Below are 25,419 nucleotides of genomic sequence, written 5' to 3' on the forward strand. Positions count from 1 at the left end.
AGAAAATAATTTTGGTGAATTTGTCCATAATAGAGAGGCAAAAATAAAAATACATATTTTGATGTCTTTGACAATTTTTATCATATCTTCAATTTTAATAAAATAGAATAGATAACACTAAACAATTTATGAAATTAAACTACTCTAGTCCAGTTAGGACATATAAAAATAATTAAAAAAATTCAAATTAGAATCCTCTGGAACATTTGGTGGACAAATTAAATTCTTGAATGGGCCCCTGAATTCCCGGAATTCACACGATATAGTCCCCACGAAATCGTGTGAGTCCAAATCCGGAAAATTTTGCCAGCTAAGTTTTCCCCACGATGCGTCGTGGTTAGTGACTCCTGTATTGCGGACACCGGAAAGAAATGGATAGGCCACCGGAAAATGATTTGTGTTCGATATGTCACTCCAATTTCAATATCCCTTGCCAAGCCAACTGCTCCCATTGGTTCTGCGGTGCGTTCTTATTTTGCATGCTCACCCACATTACATCTCCACATCTCATGAATGCCAAGATTTCGTTTTATCTGGTTGATGGGCCCTTTTAATTTCGGATTATATCTATGTGCGAGTCTGCTGTTGTAGAATTTACCAATTTCTTGACGTTATTATAGATTTCAAGGTTGCAGCATAATGCAAGTAAGGGAAACGGCGAAATGATTTGCCATATTGGCAAACAAAGATATTATGAATTCAACATCAAACTTGTTGTTTTATGAAGTCTCGTTAAAAGAAGCGGTTGGTCTAGAACGTTGAGACACTCGTTGGTTGCTTATGGTTAGGTTTGAATGCGACTGTGTTGTAAATCTTGCATAATATAAATGGTTTGAAACCTTTGGCATAGGAAGAAAGAAGTATTCTGAAGTGAATTATTGTTTGGAAATTATGATTATTGCTCAGCACGATCGACTTTATGATTTACAAGCATCACTAAGGACGTTGCACCATTCCATCTGTGATGTGCATAAATAGGAATTGAATTTCCTCTTGCTTTATTGGCATAAGAATTAAATGTACGTAATCAAAATATTTTGTTTGGGTGATGGGATTTGGATCTTTGGTTCAGGCCCCCATCCTTTATTGCCCAGTGAACCCTCAAAGTACTAATGTGAGACATGAGTATGAAATTGTCATTGCGTCCAGTCCATTCAGCTGAAATCTGAGGCCAGGGGTCTATGTTTTTTCTTTACCTTCTGTTACAGTTTATGCCAGTGATAAGCTAGTAACATATAATCGGTTGTTTTCTATATTAGGTAGTTGTATATTACAAGTTTGGGATCATGGAGCTGCTCTTCACCCCTGTAAGTGTCCCCTGTGCCGACGTGAAATCACCTTGTTGGTTCCCAGTGAAGCATCATCAAGGCAATGTCTCATGGTCAGTACTGCAGAGATCTTGCAGAGAATTGAAAGATATAACCGTCTATATGGTGAAAGGTCAAATGGTCTCATCCAGGTTGTAATTTTCTCCTATATTCCTGACAATATTTGATGGTTGAGCTTTTTAATGATAATATCTGTATCTTTCTGTTCGTGTTAGAGTTTACTTGTTACTTTGTCGTTATCTATTATGCATGAGTGCGCCTACTCTGACAATCCTTTATTTTTTCCTGTTGATAAAATACTCTGGTAATCTTTTTAAATAATTTCATCCACACGTGCAGAGGCTTTCACATGAGTTTGTATCTGCTTGATTCTTGTACACAGGAAAGATGGGATCATTATATTATTATATACATGGAGTATTTTTTTAGGACAAAATTTGAAGAGTACATGGAATATATGCAACACATTCCCCGATTTACATTTGGTTCTTCTTCTAATACCCCCTTATGGTTGCGATTCCTTGAAACTGACAACGATTTTTTTTGAATTGACAGATGACACGAAATCGTTCTTTTTTTGAAACTGTTCAGGATTTTTTTTTGAACTGATCGATCACGAAATCGTTCTTTTTTTCAGAGAATGCAAGACCTACCCTTTCTTCTCAGGAGACTGTTACGAGATATTAGAGATCCACAAAGAACACTTCCATTTGTTATCAGGGCACGTGTTTACTTGGCAGTTAAGTTATCCTTCCCTCTGCCTCTGATGCTACAAAAGATCATGATCTTCTGTTATAATGTGCTATATGTTGCAGGAACTTGTGTTAAGCTTCCGAATAGATGCTATTGTCGTGCATGTTGCCAATGCCGCATGACTTTCAATGTTCCTTGATTGTCAAGCCATTGATTTCTGGAAAGTATTTTCAAAGCTAAAATTATGATTTGCTACGATGCTGAAATGTTGTATGAGCATTAATATGAAGTATTTTAAACTATAACACGGGTAAAATGGGATCATGAATAAACGTTTTCTCGAAGAAAATGATTGTGAATTCCAGAAATCACCTCTTGTTTTCATTGAGAATTATAACTTCAGTCTATACCAGATGGCTCTCTGTTTACGGAAGAAGATAGTTCCTCTCACAATCCTTGTCCATGACTGAATTGTTAGTTAATCATTTGGCAAATAAATGGATGACGTGAAATATATCCCATGAAATATTGTATGCCTTCTTATATGCTGTTACTTACAGAGTCAGGTCAAGAGAGCGTTATGGTAATATGGTTATGTTATTTTATTTGTGCACTTTCATAATCTACCCAATTTTTTGGAATTCTGAACAAAATTGTATTCCTCAATCCTCCTTTGAGTTTTTCCCACCACATTCTATTTCATGCAGTGGTAGCTTCAGTAATGCCATCTGAATAAAAAATTTCCAGCTTTCTCTGGTTTTTAATTACCTCATGTAGATTAATCGGCATCACTTATTAAACCTAACACTACTGGTTTTAGATTGATATTTCTAAATTTCTGCTACGCAGATGGTTTCTAGTGCTATATATGTCCTCAGCCCAGTGGACATTATTCCTGAAGGTGCTACTCTATCAATGTTCCATTATTCTTAATTGGGTATTGTTATCTACTTTTTGGTCTTAACTTTTTCCATCTTTCTCATAGGACTGCTAGGTATAATTGGCTTTCTGGATGATTTGATTATCATACTCATGTGCTTCCTGCATGTTGCTGCCCTGTATCGAGCTGTTCTCCTTTCTCGGCATGGAGGTTCATAAATTGAGGTGGATGTTTCAGAGAACATCCAGAAGAAAGAAAGCACAAGCTTTCTTTTTTTGGGTCAAAATTTACAGCCTTACTGGCTTGCACTGAACTGAAAAGGGATTGATAGCCTACTTAGGATTCTTATCTCTTGCCTTTACTTCATATGTAAACATGTACGCAGCATTGTTGGCCTCTTTCTGAAACTAAGATCCAAATGAGTGTAATGTTGCTCCCTGGTGGCTAGGAGTTATGCAATCGTTTATCTGCCAATGGCTGCAACTTAAATTTTTTTCTTGCTGGTTCTGGAAAAGAACGGAGTTTTTATTCTTGTTATCCATTGTCTGAGAGGGCGTGATTAGTAGTAGTTTTGAATTGAAAAGGAAGACACAGACTTAATACCATTTCATTTTTGTGGCACGAGTGGACTGAACTAACACTGGCGGAGAGTCTGTTTCTTTTAATAGAATATAATCTTATGGCAAATGATCAATCTCATTCTATTATAATTTATAATGTTACATGAAACTTTTGATGTACTTCAGAATATGTATAACTGTGGAAACTCGCATATCCTTCTCGAGATGGAAACTATATAACGTAATATTTTTAAATATCTATTGAGCATATCGCTAAAGCTTTAGTAGGAATCCGGAAGTCCAAGTGGCTTCCAAGCAGTATATCTTACTCTACGTATAATTGATCAATGATATCATAATGTGTGCTCATAATTCTGTATGGACGATATTTTCTCTGCTATTTTGGTGGTAGCTGTTAGTGTCTTTTTCCTGAACGAGAGTTGTGTCCTTGTCAGAAGATGATAGGCATTCTGCTGAAGGCTGAACATATCCGTAACCAAAGCCTGCAGCGGAGTTGCAGTAGGTTTCCACATTTCCATCCATACTCTGTAAGTTGATGTTGTTTAGAATTATGTGGGTGCAGGGGACTGTGTCACTGCATGCAAATTTCATTGCCTTTTTGGTTTTTGAAGTCCCCGTAATATTCCGGTACATAATTTGGCTTATTTCCACTGCTGATGTCTAACATTATGAAGTAAAAACAAGCTTAAACATTATTGTTGTCTTAGTGAAAGACTTGAGAGTAAATAAATTGATACATTATAGAGTTGATGTGAAATGGGATGTGTTTTTATTGCTTTACCTGATTTTGACAAGTAGTTGGTGAATCACAATAGAATTGGTCTATGATAATTGGATTGGAGACATTATCCATCCTCACATTTTGATAACGTATGGATCGCACATAACCAGAACCTCCCTACGAAACCAAGACTTTTCATTTTCATAATCAACTGAACCAACATACCAAGATTATGCAGAGAATCTCTAGTGAAGTAAAGAAATGTACGACCTCAAATGAACTTTGTATTTTTAACTGCTTTGGGGATAAAGATGTTCGCATTTATCATACTTCTATTTAGGGGGACATGTAACTTCTCTGCTGAATCTTTAGTTTTTTTGCTTTGGCTATATTTAAGAGCATGAGAGTTCACCTGCCAAGTCTTGATCCTAAGGCCATTTGTTGTACCTCGAATGAATGCATTATCCAGTACAACCCGTTCGACTATACCCGTGGAGTTGTCTTTCCCAAGACTACCAATACTGTGATGAGGGAACGAAAATGTAAGTATTCATTCAACAAATTTGAATAAATCTTGGTATTTTGAATTCTTGGCTTTAAAATTCTGATTTCAATAGCAGAATGGTCTTACTCTGACGACAATTTGATATGTATATACTACCTATATAGATTACCTAATCCCATGACCAGGTCCACAATATATATTCTTCATCTTGATACCGGAGCTAGCATTAACGATTGAGATGCAATCGTCACCTATATTTCAACATACAATTTCATAATGTTTGATTGTTTATGTTAAATTTCCTCCAAGAGTACATCTTGTACGCCAGTCTAAGAAGTCAAACAATTGAATATATGTTACTAGTAAAAATATAGAACCTGTTCTGATTTTGCAGTTCTGCACAACAACATTGGTGGATCCAGTGATATGGATTCCATCGGTATTGGGGCTATCTTCTGGAGATGAAACTTCCACGCCAGTCACACGGATTGACTTAGAATGTGAAATCACGAAGTTCATCTGTTGGCTATTCTGTATGGTGAGTCCTTTGACTCTTACAGCGGAGCTTGAATCTATAGTTAAAGCCTGCAGCAGCATTTAAGCAAAATTTCATACCTAGTTTCTCCTTTTCGCGCATTTATCTTACAATTAGAGAAGTTTGGCATGATATGTGGACATATTATAAATTGAGTAGAACCTCACCGTTGGTGCTCCTTTGCATGGCTGAGGGAGAAAGATGATACAAGATAAGTAAAAACATCAACAATTAGTAACAGTGTCTTTTCACTTATGATAAACTATGACTACGCTATTTTGTTTAAGATTTACGTTGGACTTGTTCTTTTTGCAAGATTCTGCCCACCATTTGCTGCCTGATCCATCAATAACTCCATTTCCTTGGAAAATGGCCTTGCTTATATGATAGAAATTAAGCCACATTCTCGGGTTCTTTGGATCCCAGTTCTTTGGCTCATTTGGTGCTACAATAGTTCCTTCAATCTGCACACGCATTTGATGTGTAGAACATGTTGATAGACTTCAAAATTTATATAATCTTGTTCATCTTTCCTCCAAGGTGTTGAACTAATTAATGATATGAATATCTATCTAAATGGGATATGCATAAAGTATACCTGGATTACTATCTTACGAGCACAAGGCCCTCTAAATCTTGTGGCATTGACAAGATAGCGTCTCCCTTCAGGAACCAAAAAGACTGATTGTATTTGTGAAGAACAAGCTTGCTTCCAAGCATTTACAAAGGCCTGATATTATACATCAGCAACTATTTTAAAATAATAAATAAACTAGACGAAATATTTTCTCATTATGTACTCTTGAGGAACATGTGTGGCATGCATGTGATCAAGAAAGAACAATCACAACATTTTCACCTGAGTATCATCCGATACTCCATCCCCAACCGCACCAAACGCTTCTACATTAACAAGAACCTTGTTCCCGTGACCACTTCTCCAAGATGGAAACTCCAACAGCTCATCAAAATCGTCACCTCCATCTTCTTCCACCTCCCATTCCTCTATATCATCGAAAATCTCAAACTTCTTTGGAAAATCTCCGTCTTCGCTTTTAATGGGCGCTATAAGCAAAACAAGAAAGCAAATAAATGTTAAATTGTTCATTGTTTTAAGGGCACTTGATTAGATGCAGTTGATTTGCATAAATCAAACATAACAACATTGAGGTATTAATTTATAAGTATGGATTCAGTTTTGAAAGTGGAATATGGCTTGGCTTGAAAGGGCATGAAGGTGTTACATTTTTTCTACATATGCCTACACTTGAAGGGTACGAATATATAATGTTTAAGAACTTTGCTTCACTCTTTAGACTAGTGTCCCACACCACTATATCTCACTTTCCCCAAGTCAAAACCGATATCATGAGCCAATGTAAACAATTTTAGATCCAAAAAAATACTGACTCGATACTCCAGTTTCAGTTTTTTGCATGGGCCAAACATGGTGCAAGGTTATTTTAAATGTTTGGAGAGATGGCCTACATCTTGGAAAGGGCAAGTCTTTGAAATATAGTACAGGAAAAATACATACTTTTACCAATATTTTATGTTTTCTTCGTAAGTTCGTCAAGACCATGTTTGATAATGATTCCACTTCGTTTGGCCCAAGAACATTTGATACGGACATGCACGCATATGCGATATACTTGTGGTAATACACACGTGTGTATATCGGGAATATTATATTTTTAGTCTTATAATTTTATGTTTTTTAATTCATATAATTTTACCGTTTTACCATTTTGGTACTCTATTACCAAATTTTAGTTTTAGTATTACATCTTCCGATTTAATCATTTTTATTTGAGAGTACTTATGTGGTACTACACTCGTCAGCACCACATCAACTGCCATATCAACGTTATGTCAAAAAAAAAATTAAAATTGCATAAAAAAACAAAAATATATGATTAAAACTGAAATTTGATATCATTTATAAGATAGATTGGACGAGCGTAAAAGTATTATTGAATAAATCATTGTATAACAACAATGTCTTAAATAATCAAAATCTTTAAAGTAAAAGAAGTTAAATTCAAGACATCAAGCCACTCTAGACTCTGGTAAATAACTGTGGTTACACATGTCCACTTTATTTCTATTTACTATGGGAGTAGGTATCTTGTGAAACGGTCTCACGAATCTTTATCTGTGAGACGGGTCAACCCTACCGATATTCACAATAAAAATTAAAACTCTTAGCATAAAAAATAATATTTTTTCATGGATGACCCAAATAAAATATCCGCCTCACAAAATACAACCCATGAGCCCCGTTTCACACAAGTTTTTGTCTTATTATGGATAAAAATTAGGAAAAATACATATTGCTTCTATTTATTATGGCTTCATACTATTATTTTTGCTAAATAAAATATCTTTTTTTAAATCTTTCCTAGTATATTATTCCTTGTTTTTTTGAAAACGAATATTTTATTTAATTTATAAAATAATATGTAAAAAAACTAAATGCTATTTAATACAGCTCTTTCAATAATTTCAACATTAAGAAATGATTATTGAGCTATTTATCTAAAACAAACAATTCTTAAAAAAATGTGAATTTAATTTTTAATTAATTAATTAAATCCCTAAGAATCATGTAATCTTATATTAATTAATTTATAAACCAAATAATACTATCTGTTTAAACTATTATAATATATGATATATTAATAAATATTTAATAAATTAAAATATTTTTTTAAATAAACAATAAGGAATATCCTAAAAATATTTTATAAAGATAGTCCTTCATATATTGGAGATGACATTTGTATAAATATAAATGTCAAATAATTTTTTTTAAAGAAAATGTCAATAATTTCNGGCGCTCTCTGTCACTCAACTGGTAAACCTTTTCATTCTTCTTCCTGCCTCCAAACCCTCTCAATCTGTTATATTATTACGTTTTCTGTACAGTTTTGCGTCCCTTTAATCCTGTGGGACTTTACCATCTGGGAAATTTTCTGATCATTGAAAAGATTTGTAATTGCCGTGTTTTCAGATTTTTACTGATTTAAAGAGTGAAGATTTGATCCAGTTTAATCCATGGCTCTGGTGAGTTGATTATTTGTTTCTTTCCCGTGTTTTTTAATAGACATTTGTTGCAGATCTTTTATTTCTTTTACGAGTGCCCGAGTTTTGGTTTATTTCAGAATTCAATATGTTGCGAGTTTGGGTACCTTGATTTTGCATGCATCTCTTTTTTCCATAAAAAAATTATGATGAAGTGTATCTGCACGACATTTTAATTGAAATTTTTGTTAATTGTGGCGTTTCAACTTCGTTATGGGTTCCGTCCTTATTTTGGTTCTAGGTATCCATGTTTTTTTTAAGAGGAAAGCGTTTTATTTTTCTGGGTGTTGTGATTACATCAGCTTCGCTAGAAAATGTAAAGGTGACATTAAAGCTTGAGGCTATTCCTGGGCTTATGGCCTAATGCCCTTTGTTTAAGTTTGTGGGTGTTTGAGTCCCTAGTATTGCAACTCATGTGCATGCTAATCCACACCTTATTATTTATCTAGCAAAAACTGTGATAGTAGCAGTGTAACACTTCTTTGCATGTTACTTCCTCACTTTATTGTTCCTCTCGGTAAAGCAGATAGTTTATTAATTTAAACAATTAATATACCACATATAATCAATCTTTTGACAATGGGTGGCATGGGTCCTTGAAGGACAAAGTACAAAGTCTTATCCCCTCATGTCAGTTGACTGAATAGCTTATTCTTTAGCAGTTTAGCCTAAGTGTATATGGATGCGTATTTTTTAGGACTTGATTCAGTTAATCAACTTCTTTTGGTCCTCCATTCAGGTTTTGCATGCCAATAAGACAAACAAAAATGGCTTTAAGGCATTAATTGCGGCAGAATATACTGGTGTGAAGGTTGAACTGGCAAAGGATTTTGAGATGGGTGTGTCTAATAAGACTTCCGAATATCTTAAGTTGAATCCTATGGGAAAGGTATGTGAAGGGAAAGTTTATTTTACCTTATGCCTGAAGTGTTAAAATGAGCAGCGATTCTGATGTTCAAGTTCTTTTCTAGGTTCCCGTGCTTGAAACACCTGATGGAGCAATATTTGAAAGCAACGCAATTGCTCGCTATGGTGACACCATTTGCGTCTAATTTTGATCCATTGACACTGCCTTGGTTTCTATGACGCGCTTATTAGTTTAATTTTGTAGTTGCTCATTTGAAGCCCGATAATCCTTTGTATGGCTCTTCTCTAATTGATTATGTAAGGAAGAAGAACATAGTTTTTTAGACAGAAATTTCACGTTGTGAGATTTAAGTATTTGACAAGATTTTATAATGTCTTGATCACACTTTTTATCTCTTATTTTTACTTTTGGATTTGGTAGGGCCTCATTGAGCAGTGGATGGATTTTGCTGCTACTGAGATTGACGTGAATATTGGACGCTGGTTGTACCCGAGACTTGGTTTTGTACAGTATATTCCACCTGTAAGTTGAGCTCACTTCATTTCACATTTAAATATTATTTCTTTATGTTGTTTTTCCTCCCCTCCAGCTCTACTACAGTCATTTTATTAATCTCATTGCTTTGCTTCACAGTCGGAGGATATTGCAGTTGCAGCATTGAAAAGAGCTATGGGAGCTCTGAACACCCATCTCGCCTCTAATACCTACTTGGTTGGGCATGGTGTCACACTGGCTGACATTGCTGTGATATGTAATCTGTTTTTGGGATTTAAGTTGATCATGACCAAGAGCTTTACCTCAGAATTCCCACATGTCGAACGGTACTTTTGGACCTTGGTTAATCAACCAAATTTTAAGAAGGTTTTGGATGATGTGAAACAAGCGGAATCTATTCCACCGGTTGCATCCAAAAAGCCTTCACAGCCAAAGGAACCTGCAAAACCCAAGGCAAAGGAGGAACCAAAGAAGGAGATTAAGAAAGAGGAAGTGAAGCTTAAAGAAGTAACTGAGGATGAAGAAGCACCGAAGCCAAAACCAAAGAATCCTTTGGATCTTTTGCCTCCAAGTAAGATGATACTGGATGATTGGAAGAGGCTTTACTCAAACACGAAGACTAACTTTCGTGAGGTTGCCATCCAAGGTAATTTCTCTTAGCCTTTTTTATCTTTTGATAATTGATAAAATATCTATCTTTTTTGTGGAAATGGACAAATCTGCCATATTTCTTGCTCTTCGTGTGTCTCTGCCATTCAGTGTTTTTTCTTTTGCTGGATAATTGATTATTCAGCTCTGAAATCATCAATTTATGCTTGCATGCTGTGTGTAAACTTTCTGATGGGCTGCATATTTCTTTGTGTTCTCAGTTTTAGCCGAAAATATAACCTTCTATGTTATCTTGTTATGATTTTTGAGTTGCTGACAGCCAACTATGATGACCGTAGTCTCCAGTTCATTGATAACATGTAGCTGCCTTAGATAGTAGGCTCCCCTCCTCCGCTGGAAAAAATTTGAATTGTAAAATCAACAGGAGTATGAAAGGAAGTTGTTATTCCTTTATTGATATTGGGAATATAACATCTTTGCATCCTTTTTAGGAATACCTGTTAGTTTGAATTTAACAGTTTATGAATTCCCATGTACTCCATCAGTCCATTGGAATTTCTGGTAAATTTTTGCCTTGTTATCGACAGTCTCTTGGTGATAATATGATGACATGAATCCTTCACTGACTGTTCAGTGGTTGCCTGTGAACTTTGTTATGGCGACAATAATTAGTGTGCCTCCCAATACTAATCATTATTGAGATTAAGGCATCCTCCAAAATCCCAATACTAACTGTCAAATGTATAAATTTGCCTCCGATCTGCAACCTTGAGCACTGTGCTTACAATAGTTTGCAGCTGTGAAATCCTTTGGCATTGTGGGCTCATGTTTTTCATGGTCTGCAGGGTTTTGGGACATGTATGATCCAGAGGGATACTCTCTTTGGTTCTGTGACTACAAATACAATGATGAAAACACAGTCTCCTTTGTTACTTTGAACAAGGTGAGCGGTTTTCTTCAGCGAATGGATTTGGCTCGCAAGTACGCATTTGGGAAGATGTTGATCATTGGATCCGGGGGCCCATTCAAGGTGAAGGGTCTTTGGCTTTTCCGTGGTACAGAAATTCCTCAGTTTGTTCTGGATGAGTGTTATGATATGGAACTATACGAGTGGACTAAGGTGGATATAAACGATGAAGCTCAAAAGGAACGTGTGAGTCAGATGATTGAAGATGCCGAACCTTTTGAAGGCGAGCCTCTGTTGGATGCGAAGTGCTTCAAGTGAGAAACTTGTGTGGGAGTTGTAATCTGAAGTTGTAGTCTTATCTTGATTTTCTTCTTCCCATTTTAAAATTATGGTCACTTGGCTTCAACACAAATGTATCATTCGAATTTTTCAGGTGTGAGTTACAATTTTGGGTTAATATCGAGTTGGACTTTGTTTCTCACCATATCGTCCTCTTCGTTGCTTGATTTCTCTTCGTATTACTATCCTTGGTTTTGGCTTAATCATGGATGCATACATATATATATATATAGATAGATATGCATATGCGTTCTCTTTTTTAGCGTAATCTTGACAAAGATGACGTACCTGCTGAATTTTCATCTCTTAAGGTTCGTGGTGTATGCATTGTGTACGAGTCATGCCTTTTACCCCTGAAACGAACGAACGATTTAATTTACAAGGAAATGTTGAAAATTTGTGGTACCTTTTAATATGTTCTTCTTTGTTAAATCTTTATGTGGTTTAAACGTGAAACCCCTATATTGTTTCTGTTACCATGCTCACTGAACGCTCCACTTTCTCTCATCTCGTTAAATTCAAGTTCAATATCGTAAACTCCAATCGATTAAATTTTTTAATCGTTATTTTCTATTTCTATACATCGCTTTATATTGAATATTTTTTTTTCACTTTGTCATCCTGCTATGGTAAGACGGCACCTCACGAAAATCCATGCGTATCTTCATCTTTATTTAGTTGTATACCAGTGGATATGTAACGTGTCTTATGTCACAACTTAGTTGATATTAATTTAATTAGATAAACCGAAATTTAGAATATTTTTCCGTAAAAACTCATTTTTTTAATTGAATTATATCGAACAACGATGTGTGAGAACTCTAACTTCATAATATAACAAATTATAAAATAAAAGTGAGGTATGTCATGTTCAAGTAAAATATCTTGAAGCGGTCAAATACCTATTTTTTTTTTCTTTTTTTCACTTCGAGCTTGCAGAGAGATTCAAGAAATAAACTTGAGGCCACACTTTCTTTTACCCCAATAATTTGGGCTGCCTGCCTTCATCAGGAAAATATCAAGTTACAGACTCCCAACTACTTCTACACCTGAAATTTTATACACGTATCCAGTAACAACATAGGTAGGCGATCAATCGAAGTATCAAACTATATATACCACATGTACAGGTATCAACGATGAATGGTTCCATGAAACAAAAATTGTTCAGAAAGAAATATGATACGATAACTTTAATCAGTAAGTTTATTAAGAAATCTGGACTTCTTCGTGACCAGAAAATCAGTTCAGGGTGTTTGAAATAGAATAAATGAAATCCAAGAAACCAGTTCCCTTAAGCAGACCATTACCGGTTAATAGTTCGAAATCCAACAGTACCAAAAAGCCAATTATTGCGGCCCTTCCATTTATCAATTCGTTCTTCCCTGTGAAACCGAAACCCTCAAGATCTTCATCAAACACCATCCTCACCTATGGAGAAACACATTGCCATTAGCATCTTATTCTTGCTTGAGAGCAGCAAATAGATCTTTCATTTAATATATAAGATCAAGTGGTGTTATTATACCAAAAAAATATAATTAATGTTAATGTTATAACTCAAATTCTTTAAAAAGTACTGTCGTGGCATATAGACAGGCACACGGGTAACAGAGATTATTATTGTTTGCTGATGTATATGTAGGGTTATCGATGGCTGTACTACCTCATCAACATTGACATCTGTGATCTATGGCAGTCAAACCAGGCTAAGCCTTCCCGCTGAATACAATCTCAGTAGATGCATCTGACTTAGTTCCTCCATTGGATTTCGCAGGATACACAAATAGAGTTCTCAGGGGTGGAGTCAGGACTCTGAGTACAGGATTCTTCGGATACCAGTCTTTGATCTCACCGATTCGCAAATCAAATGTGCTATCCGTTGTTGGGCAGACAATACTTCCATCCTGCAATGCATTGAACAAATACGTTATTTAAGAATGAAGCGTGCTTTTATATAGGTTATGACTGCATAAAAGGACTAACTACAATCAGCAGCATTGCAACTTGCAAGTGACAAGTAAAATATAGTAGTTTCATCTTACCCATACTAAATTTCATAAAAAATGAATAGTTTTATTTGTAAAACATCAACACGCAACCAGTCATGAAAATGCTTTGGGGGTGGAGGAGGGAAACAGCTCATTTTGTAAAATAAGATGGTAAATGCAGGAGAATACAAATGGTATTCTTGATGGTATTTGCAATAACCCAATACAATTACAGGATTTCCCATCTGTATAAGAACTATTACAAGTACACAAATGCGTAGATGATCAAAAAGTGGAGATAATACAAAAGAGTGAAAAATAATCTTTTAGGTAAAAGCAAAGCCTTCTATTGAGCTCGGTGTCAGCATTTGAAGGAAACTCCCATCATCATCACTACAATGTTCAAAGCTTATACTTTTTATTTATAGGTATTTTCAGTGTCAGATTCCGAAATGGATGGGGTTAAGATTCCATCGTTCTATTACTTCCACAACTCTGAGTTATGGTGTCTTGCCGCAGATAAAACTCAATTTGCTTGGTCCAAGCAATGAATAATATTTTATAGCACTTAATCGTGCATCATTGTGTAATCTCATACAGCTAAACTCATGTTCTTCGTAAATTCCACATTTTAAAACACGTTTACACATTTAAAAATTTCAGTATGGCAGTATGCAATCATCAATTGAATCCATTGTTGATGCTAATTAATATGCAAGTCCAAAGTCAATTTCACCAACCGGGAAAAACAAAACAATTGAGCACAAGAATATAGTGAACCTGGGTGAGCTTAGCATTGAGCAAGCCTTCAGAATAAGCACCCTCGGCAGGAGACCTATTCTCTATAGCAATAACATCATCTTTGTACCACAACAGAAGTATGATCTCACCATCCTATATTATCACGCGTCGCTCACCCTTGGGCAGAGCAGACCGCAGCACCACTGGTACCCAGTTCTTCCCATATTCGCCGCTGGAGGCCGAAGCCAATGAGGATTGCTGTGATACCTCAGTGTCCTTGCACGTGATTATGTCTAGACTTCGGTGAGAAGTTGCGAGAGGCATCTTGGACGTGGGTTTCGCGGTTAGTGGCGAGAGGATGATGTGGTGATGATTTGCGGCGGCGGGAGGTCGATGGAGCCGCGGAGAAACACCCACCATGGTTAGATGAAGTGAAATTCACCGGTGGCTGTCAAGAGAGGTTGCAAATCCAATTGCCACATACATAAAGTTGGATAAGGACAAGTATGGAGAGAGTGGTTTAATTCTATCTTCCTTTATTTATTTATTTTGTATTATTGTTAAATTAAACAAAATGGAACATCAAATTCAAGCTCTATCAATTCTTAAGCCCTTTTATCGACTTCATTTTGTGATTCAAGATTACGATAAGTCCACGAAGATGGGAAGTTTTGGTTGAACATGTGTGAGATTACAAGGAGTCCAGAGGAAAGAATTGAATGATTTAAAATAATATGGTTAACCAAAAATAATTCATGAGATTGCAATTTTCCTTCTCGGTTATAGAACCACAATCCGCAAACATGCTATTATAAGTTTAGCTAACAAAACATGAGAAACCAAATTTGTCTGGAAAGAAATGCTACATCCCGGTCAAAGCATATTGAGTATCCCTCAAGGATGGGACTTTGCCACTCTCTCAATCTCATCCTTCTTCTTGATTGCGTAGCTGCAAGTAGACAATTTGATGGCTAAGAAAAACATATATACATGCATAAATCAAACAATGAAAACAAAAACGATTTCCTAGTACTTGATCATTTTACTCAGGTAAGGGGCCATCCGCCCATCCCACTATCACCTGTTAGATTACCCTTTGGCAGCATTGATGAGTTCATCAGCGAGGCATTCAGCTATGGTTTTAATATTCCTAAAAGAACTCTCCCTAGCACCAGTTGTAAGCAGATAGACGGCCTGATTAACACGGCGGAGGGGTTAGAAATCAACTGCTCGACGTCTGACAACACCAGCAGAACCAATCTTGCTCGCATCTTCTCTAGGTCCACTGCATCATGAGAAAAACGCTAATTGAACCAAACGAGAATTTAAAAAAGAACCAGTTATGCCAATAACTATTCTGACAAAATGAGTTTGGCCCCACAAAAAAGCTTGAGTGAGATTCACTCAGTTTGGCCCAAAAATTTTCATCCAGCCGGTGCTATTATCCTCTTCATGAAGGTATACATAAGGGTCATATCAAAAAGGGGCGTGCAACTGTAACAGGTAATCATTGCAAGTCTTCCCAAGACGAAGCTAAAACATTTTCCTCCAAAAGTAATATCAAATATCACACTTAACACCTGGACATTACAACTACACTTGAAGCTCAAGTGCCAAGATAATCATGATAAAAAAAAAGTTATTTCAAATGCAACAAAAGACAGTTTTTTCTCCAAACCTGTTGATCACAGCATCAACAATTACTTGAATTGGGTGGGTCCTGATCTGTCAGCAAATGAATGATTTCCATGGTATGCTTCATGATTCTGACAGCCATAAGCTTCTTCCCGTTATTACGCCCATGAATCATGAATGAGTTGGTCAACCTTTCTAGAATTGGGCCCTGGGCCTTCCTGAATCGCTTAGCCTGGTACCTCCCAGAGGTGTGAGGCATGTATGTAGGCTGCTTTGAAGCAGTGGCAGTGATATAATCCCCGACAGAAATGTCATTAATCTCGAAGAAGTTAAATTAATCCAACAGATAACTTGGTTATTATTTGAGGATAATACAATGACTTCAAACGCCAATAACAAAACACCCTTTGCTTTAACCAAACTGCTTCTCTGCCCCCTCTCGTCATTGTTTAATATGATTGTTTTACCATGTCTGTTCTTTTTCTTTTTAGAATTTGTCTGTTCATTTTTGATAAATCGAGTCCAATCAATAAAAATAAAACGTAATGTTAGAACTTTAAAATTTATTCATCAAACCAACAAATTTGAATTACTTATTGAATTTGATTCAATCAATTTAATTTCGTTATGATGAACTTTTGCACGCCCCTGAATAACTTAAATATACATAAAAAAAATCCCAGCTTTCGAAAAAGTCAGTACATTAGGTTTTGAAAAAAAAATTATAAAAAAAACTCTACGAACTATTGTACAGTTTTTTTAACATCAATAACTATTTTACTGAACCAACAAAAAATTTAACTGAATCAGCAAGTCTAAATGAATCAAAATTTTAACACGTTTTGTGTCTTTCCAACTTTGAACTGCAAATACAATCATCACAAAGTAACAAATATTTTGTGATTATAAGGAGTAAATTTAGATTGATCTTACTGGTATCTACTTTTATGATAAAAAATATTCCAAAACAGTTCAGAACAGTGCAATTTAGGACTAATATTCAACCCAAAACAACAAGAGAAAGAGCAACTTCAGCTGTTAAATCCTTCCTTACACCGATGGGAAGCTGTTCCTGCCTTGAAGAGCAAACTTGAAATCTGCGTAACAGCGACGATATTCATTCGTACTATGTCAAGATTGGTGTGTCTTCGGGATGTTGTTTCCCTCCACAAACTCCACAAATATCAACTGTCCACCCACTATCTGAAAGGGCATCGAATCTCAAAAATTTAAAAGGAATAGGAGAGAAATCGAGACATGACGTTATCAAACGTTACAGGAAATTGTCGTGAAGCAGAGTGTGATTGTGGTATGAGCTACAAAATTCGGAGGAAATCTGTCTCTTAGTGGTCTCGATTCGACTTACAAAAACCAACAACTTCTCGCTTCGAATGTGTATGCATGCAAGGTGTAATAAGTCACAGTTGTAATAATCACCAGTGAAGCATATATATGTAAATAAGGTGTATTAAGTCATAGTTGGTACCCTGCCATTCATGGCCTTCAAAGCATTCTGAGCCTCGATTTCTGACCCAAATTTGACAAAGCCAAAGCCTTTATGCCTTCGAGTTCTTGGGTCTTCGATAAGTCTCGCTGTATCAATCACCAATACAAAAAATTAGCACGGGTATCAATAAATTCAACAGTGAAGCTAACAAGAACATCACAAAACAATAGTTCTCTCAGAAATATGATGTCTTGGGTTGAAACAAATGGTCGCATAGAGATTCACCTTGTTTAACCACCCCAAACGGGGAGAATAGCCTCTTTAACTCTTCAGTTGTAGTGTAAAACGACAACCCTAAAGGCAGGAAACAAAAGGGTTTGATCAACTCGGGGATATATTAAAAAAGTGTATTTTCGCACAATCGTCTGATCTAGAACCCTCTCCGCGGGCTGTAGGTTGACACTTACTGGACACAAAAAGTTCAGAAACCGCTCTTTTGGCCATTTGGGAGCTTAATCTGAAACCAACGGAAGCTATTCAATGATACAACCGTGAAGATTTATGATCAGACGACCTCAAAATCACATACCTCTTCTTCACATCGAAAGTCAAGAGTGGATAACAGCACATAATTTGCCGATGAATGAGTTCTTCACATATTTCCACCACTATTTCAATTCGAAATGGAATATGCTTCGCCAAGTCTCTAAACCTAATTTTGGAGAGTTTAAAAAAAAAAAAAAACCTAATTTGGAGAGTTTATCGGTCGACCCGATTTCGAATACCATCCAATTTGAAAATTACTGGAAATAAAAAATAGCACGCGAACTCGAGAACAAATGCACAATTGAGTAGTAAAAGTGGAACTTAAATTATAGTATGTGATCGTCATAACATAGAATTACAACGGATATATTTAATACCTGAAATGAATTTAAACATCACTGGATAGTTTTTTAATTCAATTTAAGCCAGTATATCCCAAATGACCATTTGCAGTCATTCATCTAGCAAATTTAACAATTTAGCAATAATTCATATGATTTACCCTCAAATTTTTTTATACATTTAGATATGGATTGGTTTGATAGATGATATAATTAAAGCAAAGATAAAAATTATTAAAATGAATAATCAATGTTGTGTGATTAAATATATATTGTTTGATATGATATCTAACATACAAGATTAATTTTATATTTTTCAAGCTAATGACCAAAATACACTTGTCTTTATTTTAAAATCCAAAATCATTAAACCATCTACCAACCTACTGTACACAAGCATGACAAATTATTGTTGTCAAAATTATTAATTGAAACAATACCTGAAAGAATTTTGACTCACATAATATATAACATAACTCCAACATGAATATCACATTACCATTTTAGCTTACACATACATTGGAGCAATTTCAACAGCGCAATGATCCACAAACAATAATAATCGACAACGGGTTGAACAAATAAAATAGCCCAACGATCCAAAATCTATGCCCAGAAAAAAGCGTGTACCAATAGTTTTTCCTGATATTTTTTACTAGTTTTATGTGCTTTCACTTCACATTCAGCTTCGAAAATGGATGGTTTTTCACAAATTTCTTCTAACCTGCAATCGCTATACCGAGTGAGTTCTGTCTTGGTTTAGCTGTGAATCCCGGTCTCTTCAACAATGACTGCTTCAACAAAGACAACTTTAGATCTTCTGCAAGCGTCTGATATTCTTGAGATCCTGCAGAGCGTTGATATTCTGGGAATTTTGAAAGAGAATATAAAGGTAAAAATATTATTAAATCCAAGTTATCGTACATATGAAGATCTATAACGTAGTGGGCTTATGAGTCTTTATCACATCAGATTTTATAACCCAAAAATGAGACACACAACAGATAAAGAGCGATTACAAAACCCAACCCAATTCATACCATGCACCTAACATTGCATATATATATAATATAACTTCAGAAAAATGTCACGGAAGTCGTGATTTAGTTGCCCTTGATGAATGTTCCACAGTTACACAGGGAGGTAATCAGAATTCAGACTAGGCCGTGGTGGCAACTATTAGCTGAAAATAAAGATTTTCTCAGAGAAGATAAAAAGTGCGATTAGTGTTGGCAGGCTAAGTACTCGACAAAACATTTAACAGCGCATGAACTAAAGCAGCATCCTACCAAGTGTTTTAGGCCTACCGAGTTAGGAATACAAAGCTTAACAAGGAAAAAGGTTTCTACAAGTTAAAAAACAGAAGATACTAAGAAAACAATGTCTATCTCCCTCGGATCATTTGTCTTATATTACATAATAAATTTCAACGATGCTGCGAAACATACGGCTGACTAGAATCATACTGTTGTGGATATGCAGTAGCAGCTTGTGGTGATGCATTTTTTGCATAAGCAGCAGCCACAGGCGCACTTCCATAACCACCAGACTGATCATAGGTGGGCTGAGTTTGAGATGGTTGAGCATAAGCCCCAACTTGACCACCATAAGCAGCATCTGATTGCCCTTGATATCCGTATCCAGTATTACTGGCAGAAGTTTGTTCAGCATAACCAGTTTGAGCAGCTGGATAAGAACCGTAGCCTCCAGTAGGTCCTGGCTGAGGATATGCAGGAGGCTGTTGACCATACCCTGCAACAGGCTGCCCCCCTTGTGCGGGATAACCAGAAGCAGGTGTCATGGCAGGGGGTGCATGACTGTATCCATCACTGGAGACTGTAGAACCATAGGGAGGATAGTTTGGCTGCATCTGTCCACTCGATGGATACTGGTAGGACTGCTGAGATGGTACATTTTGACCATATGATTGAGCACCTTGATAAGGCATGGCTCCAGGTGGACTAGGCCTGGGTTGACCATATTGTTGAGGATGGGTTCCCTGGGGTGGCATGCTGTACATTTGTTGCTTACCATACTGGTCTTGTGGATCGTACCCTGATTGTGCGCCACCTTGAGCATATGATGTTTGCTGCGGACCCATGTGCCCAAAATGCTGTTGAGCAGAATGATGATCGTACTTAACTTCATTGTACCCATGGCCATAGGGTTGGGTAGGTGTTTGAGAATAAGGTGGTGGATGGCCGTAGTCAGGACCTAGTTGTCCATAGTTGTAATTGCCCTAGTAAATGAGGAAGGAATTGTTCAAAATAAAAGTGGCCCGAATGGACCAAAAAAATTTACATAAAACACCAACCTGAGGTGACGGCCCTCGTACTGCTGCTTGGGGCCTTTGTTCCCAACTTGAACCAAAGTTACTTCGAGGACCCTGTTGGGGGGGATAGTTACCGTATGCCGGAGAGGGATATTGTGAACTCTGAGATGGATATGGTCCTCTTTGTGGATACTCATAACACGAGAACTGTCCATGATGAGGACCGCGAGATCCCCATTGTGAAGCAGCATGTCCACGTGGACGAGAACTTTGCTGACCGTACCAACTAGAGTGGGGCGAGGGCCTTGAAGTCTGCACCAAGCAAATGAGTTTATATGAAAGAATTCAATATCCAGTAACAACAAAAACTTTGAATTAACTGACTGCAGGATCCAATGTTCGATCTGTAGTCAAATGCACCTCAATACACAAGATACCTGACCAAAAATACACATAGTTGGATACATCCATAGTTACTATTTATTAATCCACATAGAACAAACAACATAAATCAGCACAGAGACGATATACTTCAAAGAATTCTGAAAGTGATGTAACATATCAGATATAAATCAATAAAAAATGTCTATATCAAAAACATAAATCAAAAGATGCAACGAGAATACAGCTAGAAAGCATATCTAAGTTTTGAATGAAAATAAAATAAAAAACATAAGTCAAAAAATATTTCCAAGATCAAAACAAAATCATGATGCTTAACATGTTTATGATGAATCAGAGAAATTCTGTATATTCAATTACAAAAAAAAGCCCGCGAAGTATAAGAAAAGACAGCAAATTTCAAGTGCTACTAGAGAGAGAACTCTTTGTGAACAACAGATCCATTGTCTGTCTTCAGAATTCGAGCCTGAGCCATGTAAGCAACTCCTCAATCATTTCACATCTAAAAATGATCTGATTGGGGTTCTCAAAATTCTTTTTCCTTCCTTATTTTGCTAATTTACTGCCTACTGCGGACCAACTCATCAACTAGCTATTGAACTCTTAGATCATGTTTACGGTATACATAGAAACATACTTCCAAAAGTCGGATTGGAGAACGTGAGGAACGGAATTTCCTACCGACGAATTCATGTCATGTCATGTCAGAAAGTGTTGGAACAATTAATTTTTCAATATTATGTGGCTACTTAAAATTTCAAAGAAATCATAAATTGGGTTAGAATATAATATCAAAACGGAATTACGAACTTCAAAAGGAAACCACTTCCTCTTGGCTTCAAAAGGCAAAACATACAAATCAAACTTAAAAGCATAAAAAATGAAATCTATCTTATTCTCCAACACATGGCATGACATTATTTGATTTTGGGCAAATAAAGCCAAACTATTTGTATACAGATGATTTGACTAGACATGGCACCGCTTTCTAAAACGTCTCAAAGATATGATATCAGGCATGCCAGAGCCTTATTAGTATTATCAGTTTCTAAGTCTTGAAGCAATCTTACCAACCATTAACATCCTGCACTGTCGAGGTCTAATGCTTGATACATCTCTTCTGGGGATGAGATTGAATAGTAGTTGTCTATTGATACACCAACAAGGCAATGCGAACCGGATGTGTAAGGTAAAGCCAAATCTGCATTTTTAAAGCCAACCAATTCGAAATCGGCACCTTCAAGACAAACAAATCATGCCAACCGATATTTTATTTGCATTTCAGATCTTCGTAACAGCATTCAAGATTCTTGATAGGCATGTGTAATCATTGGTATTCAATTAAACATCTCTGACCATGGGTCGCCATAAAAAGGTATGCTTGACTCAGAGAAGGCATCAGACGTTTGTATAACCCACACTAGCTTATTAGGTTAACCATGTTTAGATACTGGACAATAATGTGTCGTTGCTTCCACATATGAAGGTTGGCAATTGAGTAATCCATCAACCATCAGTACATTAATTCAAACAGCACAGTGAACTATTTATCCTTAATTTTATCTTATGCAAAATTCATCAAACAATAAGATCTTTAAATGTCATAATGGCATGGCATAAAAAACAACAGATATCCAAGAAAACCAGTAAGTTCTAAAGCTGGTAGCAAGATTTATTTGTCATCAGTTAACGTAATATCAAGAAAAATTTCATTTCCATAAAATACAATGTCCTAATAAAAGCCAAATATCATCAATTCCTCGAGCTAACAGCATATACTTAGCTGCACTGCAATGTTCAAGCTAAGGCATAGCAGTTTCTTGGGAAATAACAATGAAATCACAAGGATATTTCACCAGCTATTACATGATAATGCGCGTGGTTGTAATCAAGAGATAGAGACACGAGATAAACAAATCAACAATATGAAGAAGAGGCTTCGGAAAAAATAAGAATGTGCTTTTAACACCCATTATATAAGGATCCAAGAGCGGGAGCTTTCAAACAAAATTTTAAAGTAAAAACTTGTGTAATACCGTAAATATGCTAACTGAAGGAGAAAACCTGGACAAACCTGATTCATTACATCTTTCATCATATCTGTTGCAGTCTCAATCTGCTTTTTATTGCCAGAAATACGGACAGTCCTCTGCGTAGGTTGGTTTCCTTCAGAAAGATTTTGCTGTATCAACTGGAATCATAAGATGAGCAAAACTGTTGGTACAGTGGTAATGAAAAACTTGATTGTGCTCATCTGAAGGCGTGCTGATACGAATCTGCTACCTGAATGCGAGCCCCGGATCTTGTCTGTAGGTTCCTGATTGTTTCCCCACCCTTTCCAATAATTATACCAACCTAAATCACTCAATGAAATTAAAAATACACAATGAGCCCCAAGAAAAGTTATACAGTCAATCAACACAGAAAACAAAAGGAAGAGGGGAGAGGTGCAGAGAGCAAAAGATATTTGTATAATAAAAAATTTAAAAACCTTCTCAATTGGTACTTGTATTTCGAGTTGTTCTCCACCTCCAGCAGCCTGCACTGTGTTGAATCCCCTAGCAACAAGGGACGGAGAACCTCCAGCATCAGCCTAGAATACAGAACATCAGTAGCTTCAATTAACATATCCACGTACTATGAGCAATAGGACAAAGTATAAAAGCTCAGTGAAGATAAAAGAAAAGAATCTACTTCAGCAATTACAGCCTTTATCAAATTCTCAGCCCTCTTAATGTTTTCCAGGGTTCCAATCAGCTCCAAAGGTCGTGTGGTAGACTGTGGGTTCGCTTCAGCATCCTTCATTATCTGAATTTTGGCACCCGAATTATCTTGCAGGGAGCGAATGGTATCTCCTGCCTTGCCAATCAGAACCCCAACCTATAACAACAAAAAACAAAACAAGTAGTTATGATAAATATCTAGAGGAAAAAAGGGACTGTATGATGGAGTTAGTCCAAGCGTCCACAAGCCGAGCTCTGGAGAGAATGCGTGGCCTTTCCACCAAACCAGGAGTTTGAGTATAAATGTAAAACAAATAAGGGTCCTTATTAATTTAAACAAGTTGGGACAACACAGCCGTTGGAATTTGGCTTTATCAATCGCTTCATTAATTCACCTTGTCATTGGGAACCTCCATTTGGCGTGAAATAATTTGTGTCCCAGAGACTGACTGCAGCTCATCAGAAGGAACATTGTTCTCTTCAGGAAGTTCCTTGGGATATTCTTCGACTTCAGCCTTTGATTGCTCTGGTTCCTCTCCATTTTCAGCCTCAGCATCCTCATTGAATACCCTTTCTTCAGTTACAACCTCCGAGGGTTCTTTAACAGATTCGTGAGCGTCCAACACCAACTCACTGTTGTCAATTGCAGCCACAGATTGCTCAATTTCCTCATCTTTCAGTTCACCATCCTTCTCCTCCTCTCGGTGTCCATTCTGTGAAACTGCCACAAAAGCTAATGAGCGCAGCTTCTAGATAAATTCCTATCCATTGTCACTTTTTAAAAGTAAAAAATCCAACAACATTGAGAACGCCACATCCAAGGAAAATTAGATTAACGACATAGAGAATAATTATATGAAACCGACAAGCCTTCGAATTAATTGTCTCATCAGTTTTCAGCTAAAGTGCAAACGACCATTAGGCAACAAACTTTTTCACGAGGGTCACATAAATACGAGCAAATAAAACACATTTTGTCACATCCATGAATGTACAACCTGTATAACCAAACAACCAAACAGAGCGGTAATGAAGCCGAATTACCAAGGTCAACCATTAATGTGAAACCTGTATAACCAAGCAGAGCGTAATGAAGCCGAATTACCAAGGACATCTGGCTCGTTAACATCAGCCTCCAAACGCGGCCTCTTTAGCTCCACCTCATCGGCACCGCCATTCTCTTCTTCCTCCGCGTCGTTCTTAGACGAGTCAGGATCCGATACGGCTTTGGACCGGGACTGTGTAGTTGATTCTGGCGCGGGCGCCTCCAAATCTTCGAGCTTTCTTTTGTGGTGATCGGTGAGTGTGGGGCTAGGTACGGGTGACGCAACCAATTCCTTCTCCGCCATAGCCCTTCCGGATCAGATGAGTGACTAGGGTTTCCGAGAGCGGTTACTATTCTCGTGTGTGCTTTGTGATTTTTTTCAGGAAGGGAAGGGAAATACCAACCTCTTGTAACCGAAGGGATATTTAATTATGATGAATAGGTCAGCTGGGATTAGGGCATCAAATGGCAAGCGGGTTAATTTGGGCTTTTTGATTAGAAATTTAGAACACAAGGCCCAAACGTAGAAAAATGCGTAGCCCAATCAATTTACAAGAGAAACCCAAGTAACAATCTAACATTATGTTTGGTTGGATTAAAAATTATATTTGGAATTGAATTTTAGATTTAAAATTCGAATTTTGTGTTTGGTAAATATAAATGTTATTTAAAAATTTAATTTAATTGTTTAAAATAATTATATAAACCATATTTTTATAAAATAGTTTTTT

The 25,419-nt window shown here is 36.6% G+C and overlaps 5 protein-coding genes across 11 annotated transcripts; 2 read left to right on the plus strand and 3 right to left on the minus strand.

Annotated features, from left to right (window-relative positions):
- The first annotated feature begins 216 nt into the window (after positions 1-216).
- Positions 217-4,639, plus strand: LOC140970426 (uncharacterized). 3 transcript variants are annotated; one of them, XR_012174134.1, is made up of 7 exons: positions 217-462; positions 1,260-1,459; positions 1,966-2,067; positions 2,871-2,922; positions 3,007-3,278; positions 3,920-4,009; positions 4,601-4,639. XR_012174134.1 is itself a non-coding variant. In XM_073432185.1 (5 exons), the coding sequence occupies exons 1-5, from the start codon at positions 372-374 to the stop codon at positions 3,117-3,119; spliced, it is 558 nt and encodes a 185-aa protein (XP_073288286.1). In that variant the 5' UTR covers positions 217-371; the 3' UTR covers positions 3,120-3,336. The 3 variants fall into 3 exon arrangements, 1 of the variants encoding a protein (XP_073288286.1); XR_012174133.1 differs by lacking the exon at positions 4,601-4,639 and having other exon boundaries at positions 3,917-4,008; XM_073432185.1 differs by lacking the exons at positions 3,920-4,009; positions 4,601-4,639 and having other exon boundaries at positions 3,007-3,336.
- Positions 3,579-6,735, minus strand: LOC140970425 (probable polygalacturonase At1g80170). The gene is made up of 9 exons (XM_073432184.1): positions 6,103-6,735; positions 5,842-5,973; positions 5,537-5,707; positions 5,411-5,431; positions 5,086-5,293; positions 4,878-4,959; positions 4,616-4,724; positions 4,264-4,380; positions 3,579-4,142 (listed from the first exon to the last, which is right to left on the minus strand). Exons 1-9 carry the CDS (start codon positions 6,349-6,351, stop codon positions 3,828-3,830), a joined length of 1,404 nt encoding a protein of 467 aa, XP_073288285.1. The 5' UTR covers positions 6,352-6,735; the 3' UTR covers positions 3,579-3,827.
- Positions 6,736-8,076: 1,341 nt separating this feature from the next.
- On the plus strand, positions 8,077-11,932 carry LOC140970348 (elongation factor 1-gamma 2-like). 4 transcript variants are annotated; one of them, XM_073432018.1, is made up of 8 exons: positions 8,077-8,100; positions 8,257-8,309; positions 9,067-9,216; positions 9,299-9,359; positions 9,439-9,491; positions 9,616-9,717; positions 9,829-10,336; positions 11,145-11,932. In XM_073432018.1, exons 2-8 carry the CDS (start codon positions 8,301-8,303, stop codon positions 11,522-11,524), a joined length of 1,263 nt encoding a protein of 420 aa, XP_073288119.1. In that variant the 5' UTR covers positions 8,077-8,100; positions 8,257-8,300; the 3' UTR covers positions 11,525-11,932. The 4 variants fall into 4 exon arrangements, with proteins under 4 accessions (XP_073288119.1, XP_073288121.1, XP_073288120.1 ...); XM_073432020.1 differs by having other exon boundaries at positions 8,079-8,100; positions 8,172-8,309; XM_073432019.1 differs by lacking the exon at positions 8,077-8,100 and having other exon boundaries at positions 8,118-8,309.
- Positions 11,933-12,636: 704 nt separating this feature from the next.
- LOC140970396 (uncharacterized) lies at positions 12,637-25,103 on the minus strand. Of its 2 annotated transcripts, XM_073432088.1 has the most exons (18): positions 24,749-25,103; positions 24,039-24,364; positions 23,615-23,800; positions 23,412-23,513; positions 23,204-23,275; positions 22,995-23,111; positions 20,561-20,830; positions 18,971-20,485; positions 18,105-18,162; positions 17,949-18,071; positions 17,827-17,876; positions 17,645-17,713; positions 17,399-17,505; positions 15,956-17,115; positions 15,311-15,562; positions 14,317-15,226; positions 13,212-13,452; positions 12,637-12,976 (listed from the first exon to the last, which is right to left on the minus strand). In XM_073432088.1, exons 1-8 carry the CDS (start codon positions 24,990-24,992, stop codon positions 19,673-19,675), a joined length of 2,130 nt encoding a protein of 709 aa, XP_073288189.1. In that variant the 5' UTR covers positions 24,993-25,103; the 3' UTR covers positions 12,637-12,976; positions 13,212-13,452; positions 14,317-15,226; positions 15,311-15,562; positions 15,956-17,115; positions 17,399-17,505; positions 17,645-17,713; positions 17,827-17,876; positions 17,949-18,071; positions 18,105-18,162; positions 18,971-19,672. The 2 variants fall into 2 exon arrangements, with proteins under 2 accessions (XP_073288189.1, XP_073288190.1); XM_073432089.1 differs by lacking the exon at positions 18,105-18,162.
- Positions 12,788-14,697, minus strand: LOC140970471 (uncharacterized). Its single transcript, XM_073432231.1, has 4 exons — positions 14,454-14,697; positions 14,317-14,396; positions 13,276-13,452; positions 12,788-12,976 (listed from the first exon to the last, which is right to left on the minus strand). Exons 1-4 carry the CDS (start codon positions 14,695-14,697, stop codon positions 12,788-12,790), a joined length of 690 nt encoding a protein of 229 aa, XP_073288332.1.
- Positions 25,104-25,419: the final 316 nt, after the last annotated feature.

Source organism: Primulina huaijiensis, unplaced genomic scaffold (assembly GCF_012295235.1).
Source record: "Primulina huaijiensis isolate GDHJ02 unplaced genomic scaffold, ASM1229523v2 scaffold5913, whole genome shotgun sequence".
NCBI classification, from domain to species: Eukaryota; Viridiplantae; Streptophyta; class Magnoliopsida; order Lamiales; family Gesneriaceae; genus Primulina; species Primulina huaijiensis.

Bases quoted from the DNA above. Each gene is read 5' to 3' on its own strand.
- LOC140970348 (XM_073432018.1), top strand. The intron at 9,217-9,298 runs GTATGTGAAGGG...GTTCTTTTCTAG, and splicing joins AGTTGAATCCTATGGGAAAG to GTTCCCGTGCTTGAAACACC. The intron at 9,492-9,615 runs GTAAGGAAGAAG...TGGATTTGGTAG, and splicing joins GCTCTTCTCTAATTGATTAT to GGCCTCATTGAGCAGTGGAT.
- LOC140970471 (XM_073432231.1), bottom strand. From the start codon at position 14,697: ATGGTGGGTGTTTCTCCGCGGCTCCATCGACCTCCCGCCGCCGCAAAT. The intron at 14,397-14,453 runs GTGAGCGACGCG...TGTGGTACAAAG, and splicing joins GCGGTCTGCTCTGCCCAAGG to ATGATGTTATTGCTATAGAG. The intron at 13,453-14,316 runs GTTCACTATATT...AATGCATTGCAG, and splicing joins TCAATGCTAAGCTCACCCAG to GATGGAAGTATTGTCTGCCC.
- LOC140970396 (XM_073432089.1), bottom strand. From the start codon at position 24,992: ATGGCGGAGAAGGAATTGGTTGCGTCACCCGTACCTAGCCCCACACTC. The intron at 23,514-23,614 runs GTAGATTCTTTT...TCTGTATTCTAG, and splicing joins TAAAGGCTGTAATTGCTGAA to GCTGATGCTGGAGGTTCTCC. The intron at 20,486-20,560 runs GTTGGTGTTTTA...CTCATTTACTAG, and splicing joins TACGAGGGCCGTCACCTCAG to GGCAATTACAACTATGGACA.
- LOC140970425 (XM_073432184.1), bottom strand. From the start codon at position 6,351: ATGAACAATTTAACATTTATTTGCTTTCTTGTTTTGCTTATAGCGCCC. The intron at 5,708-5,841 runs GTATACTTTATG...ATGCGTGTGCAG, and splicing joins CTCGTAAGATAGTAATCCAG to ATTGAAGGAACTATTGTAGC. The intron at 5,294-5,410 runs GTGAGGTTCTAC...ATGCTGCTGCAG, and splicing joins CATGCAAAGGAGCACCAACG to GCTTTAACTATAGATTCAAG.
- LOC140970426 (XM_073432185.1), top strand. From the start codon at position 372: ATGGATAGGCCACCGGAAAATGATTTGTGTTCGATATGTCACTCCAAT. The intron at 1,460-1,965 runs GTTGTAATTTTC...TCTTTTTTTCAG, and splicing joins GGTCAAATGGTCTCATCCAG to AGAATGCAAGACCTACCCTT. The intron at 2,923-3,006 runs GTGCTACTCTAT...TCTTTCTCATAG, and splicing joins AGTGGACATTATTCCTGAAG to GACTGCTAGGTATAATTGGC.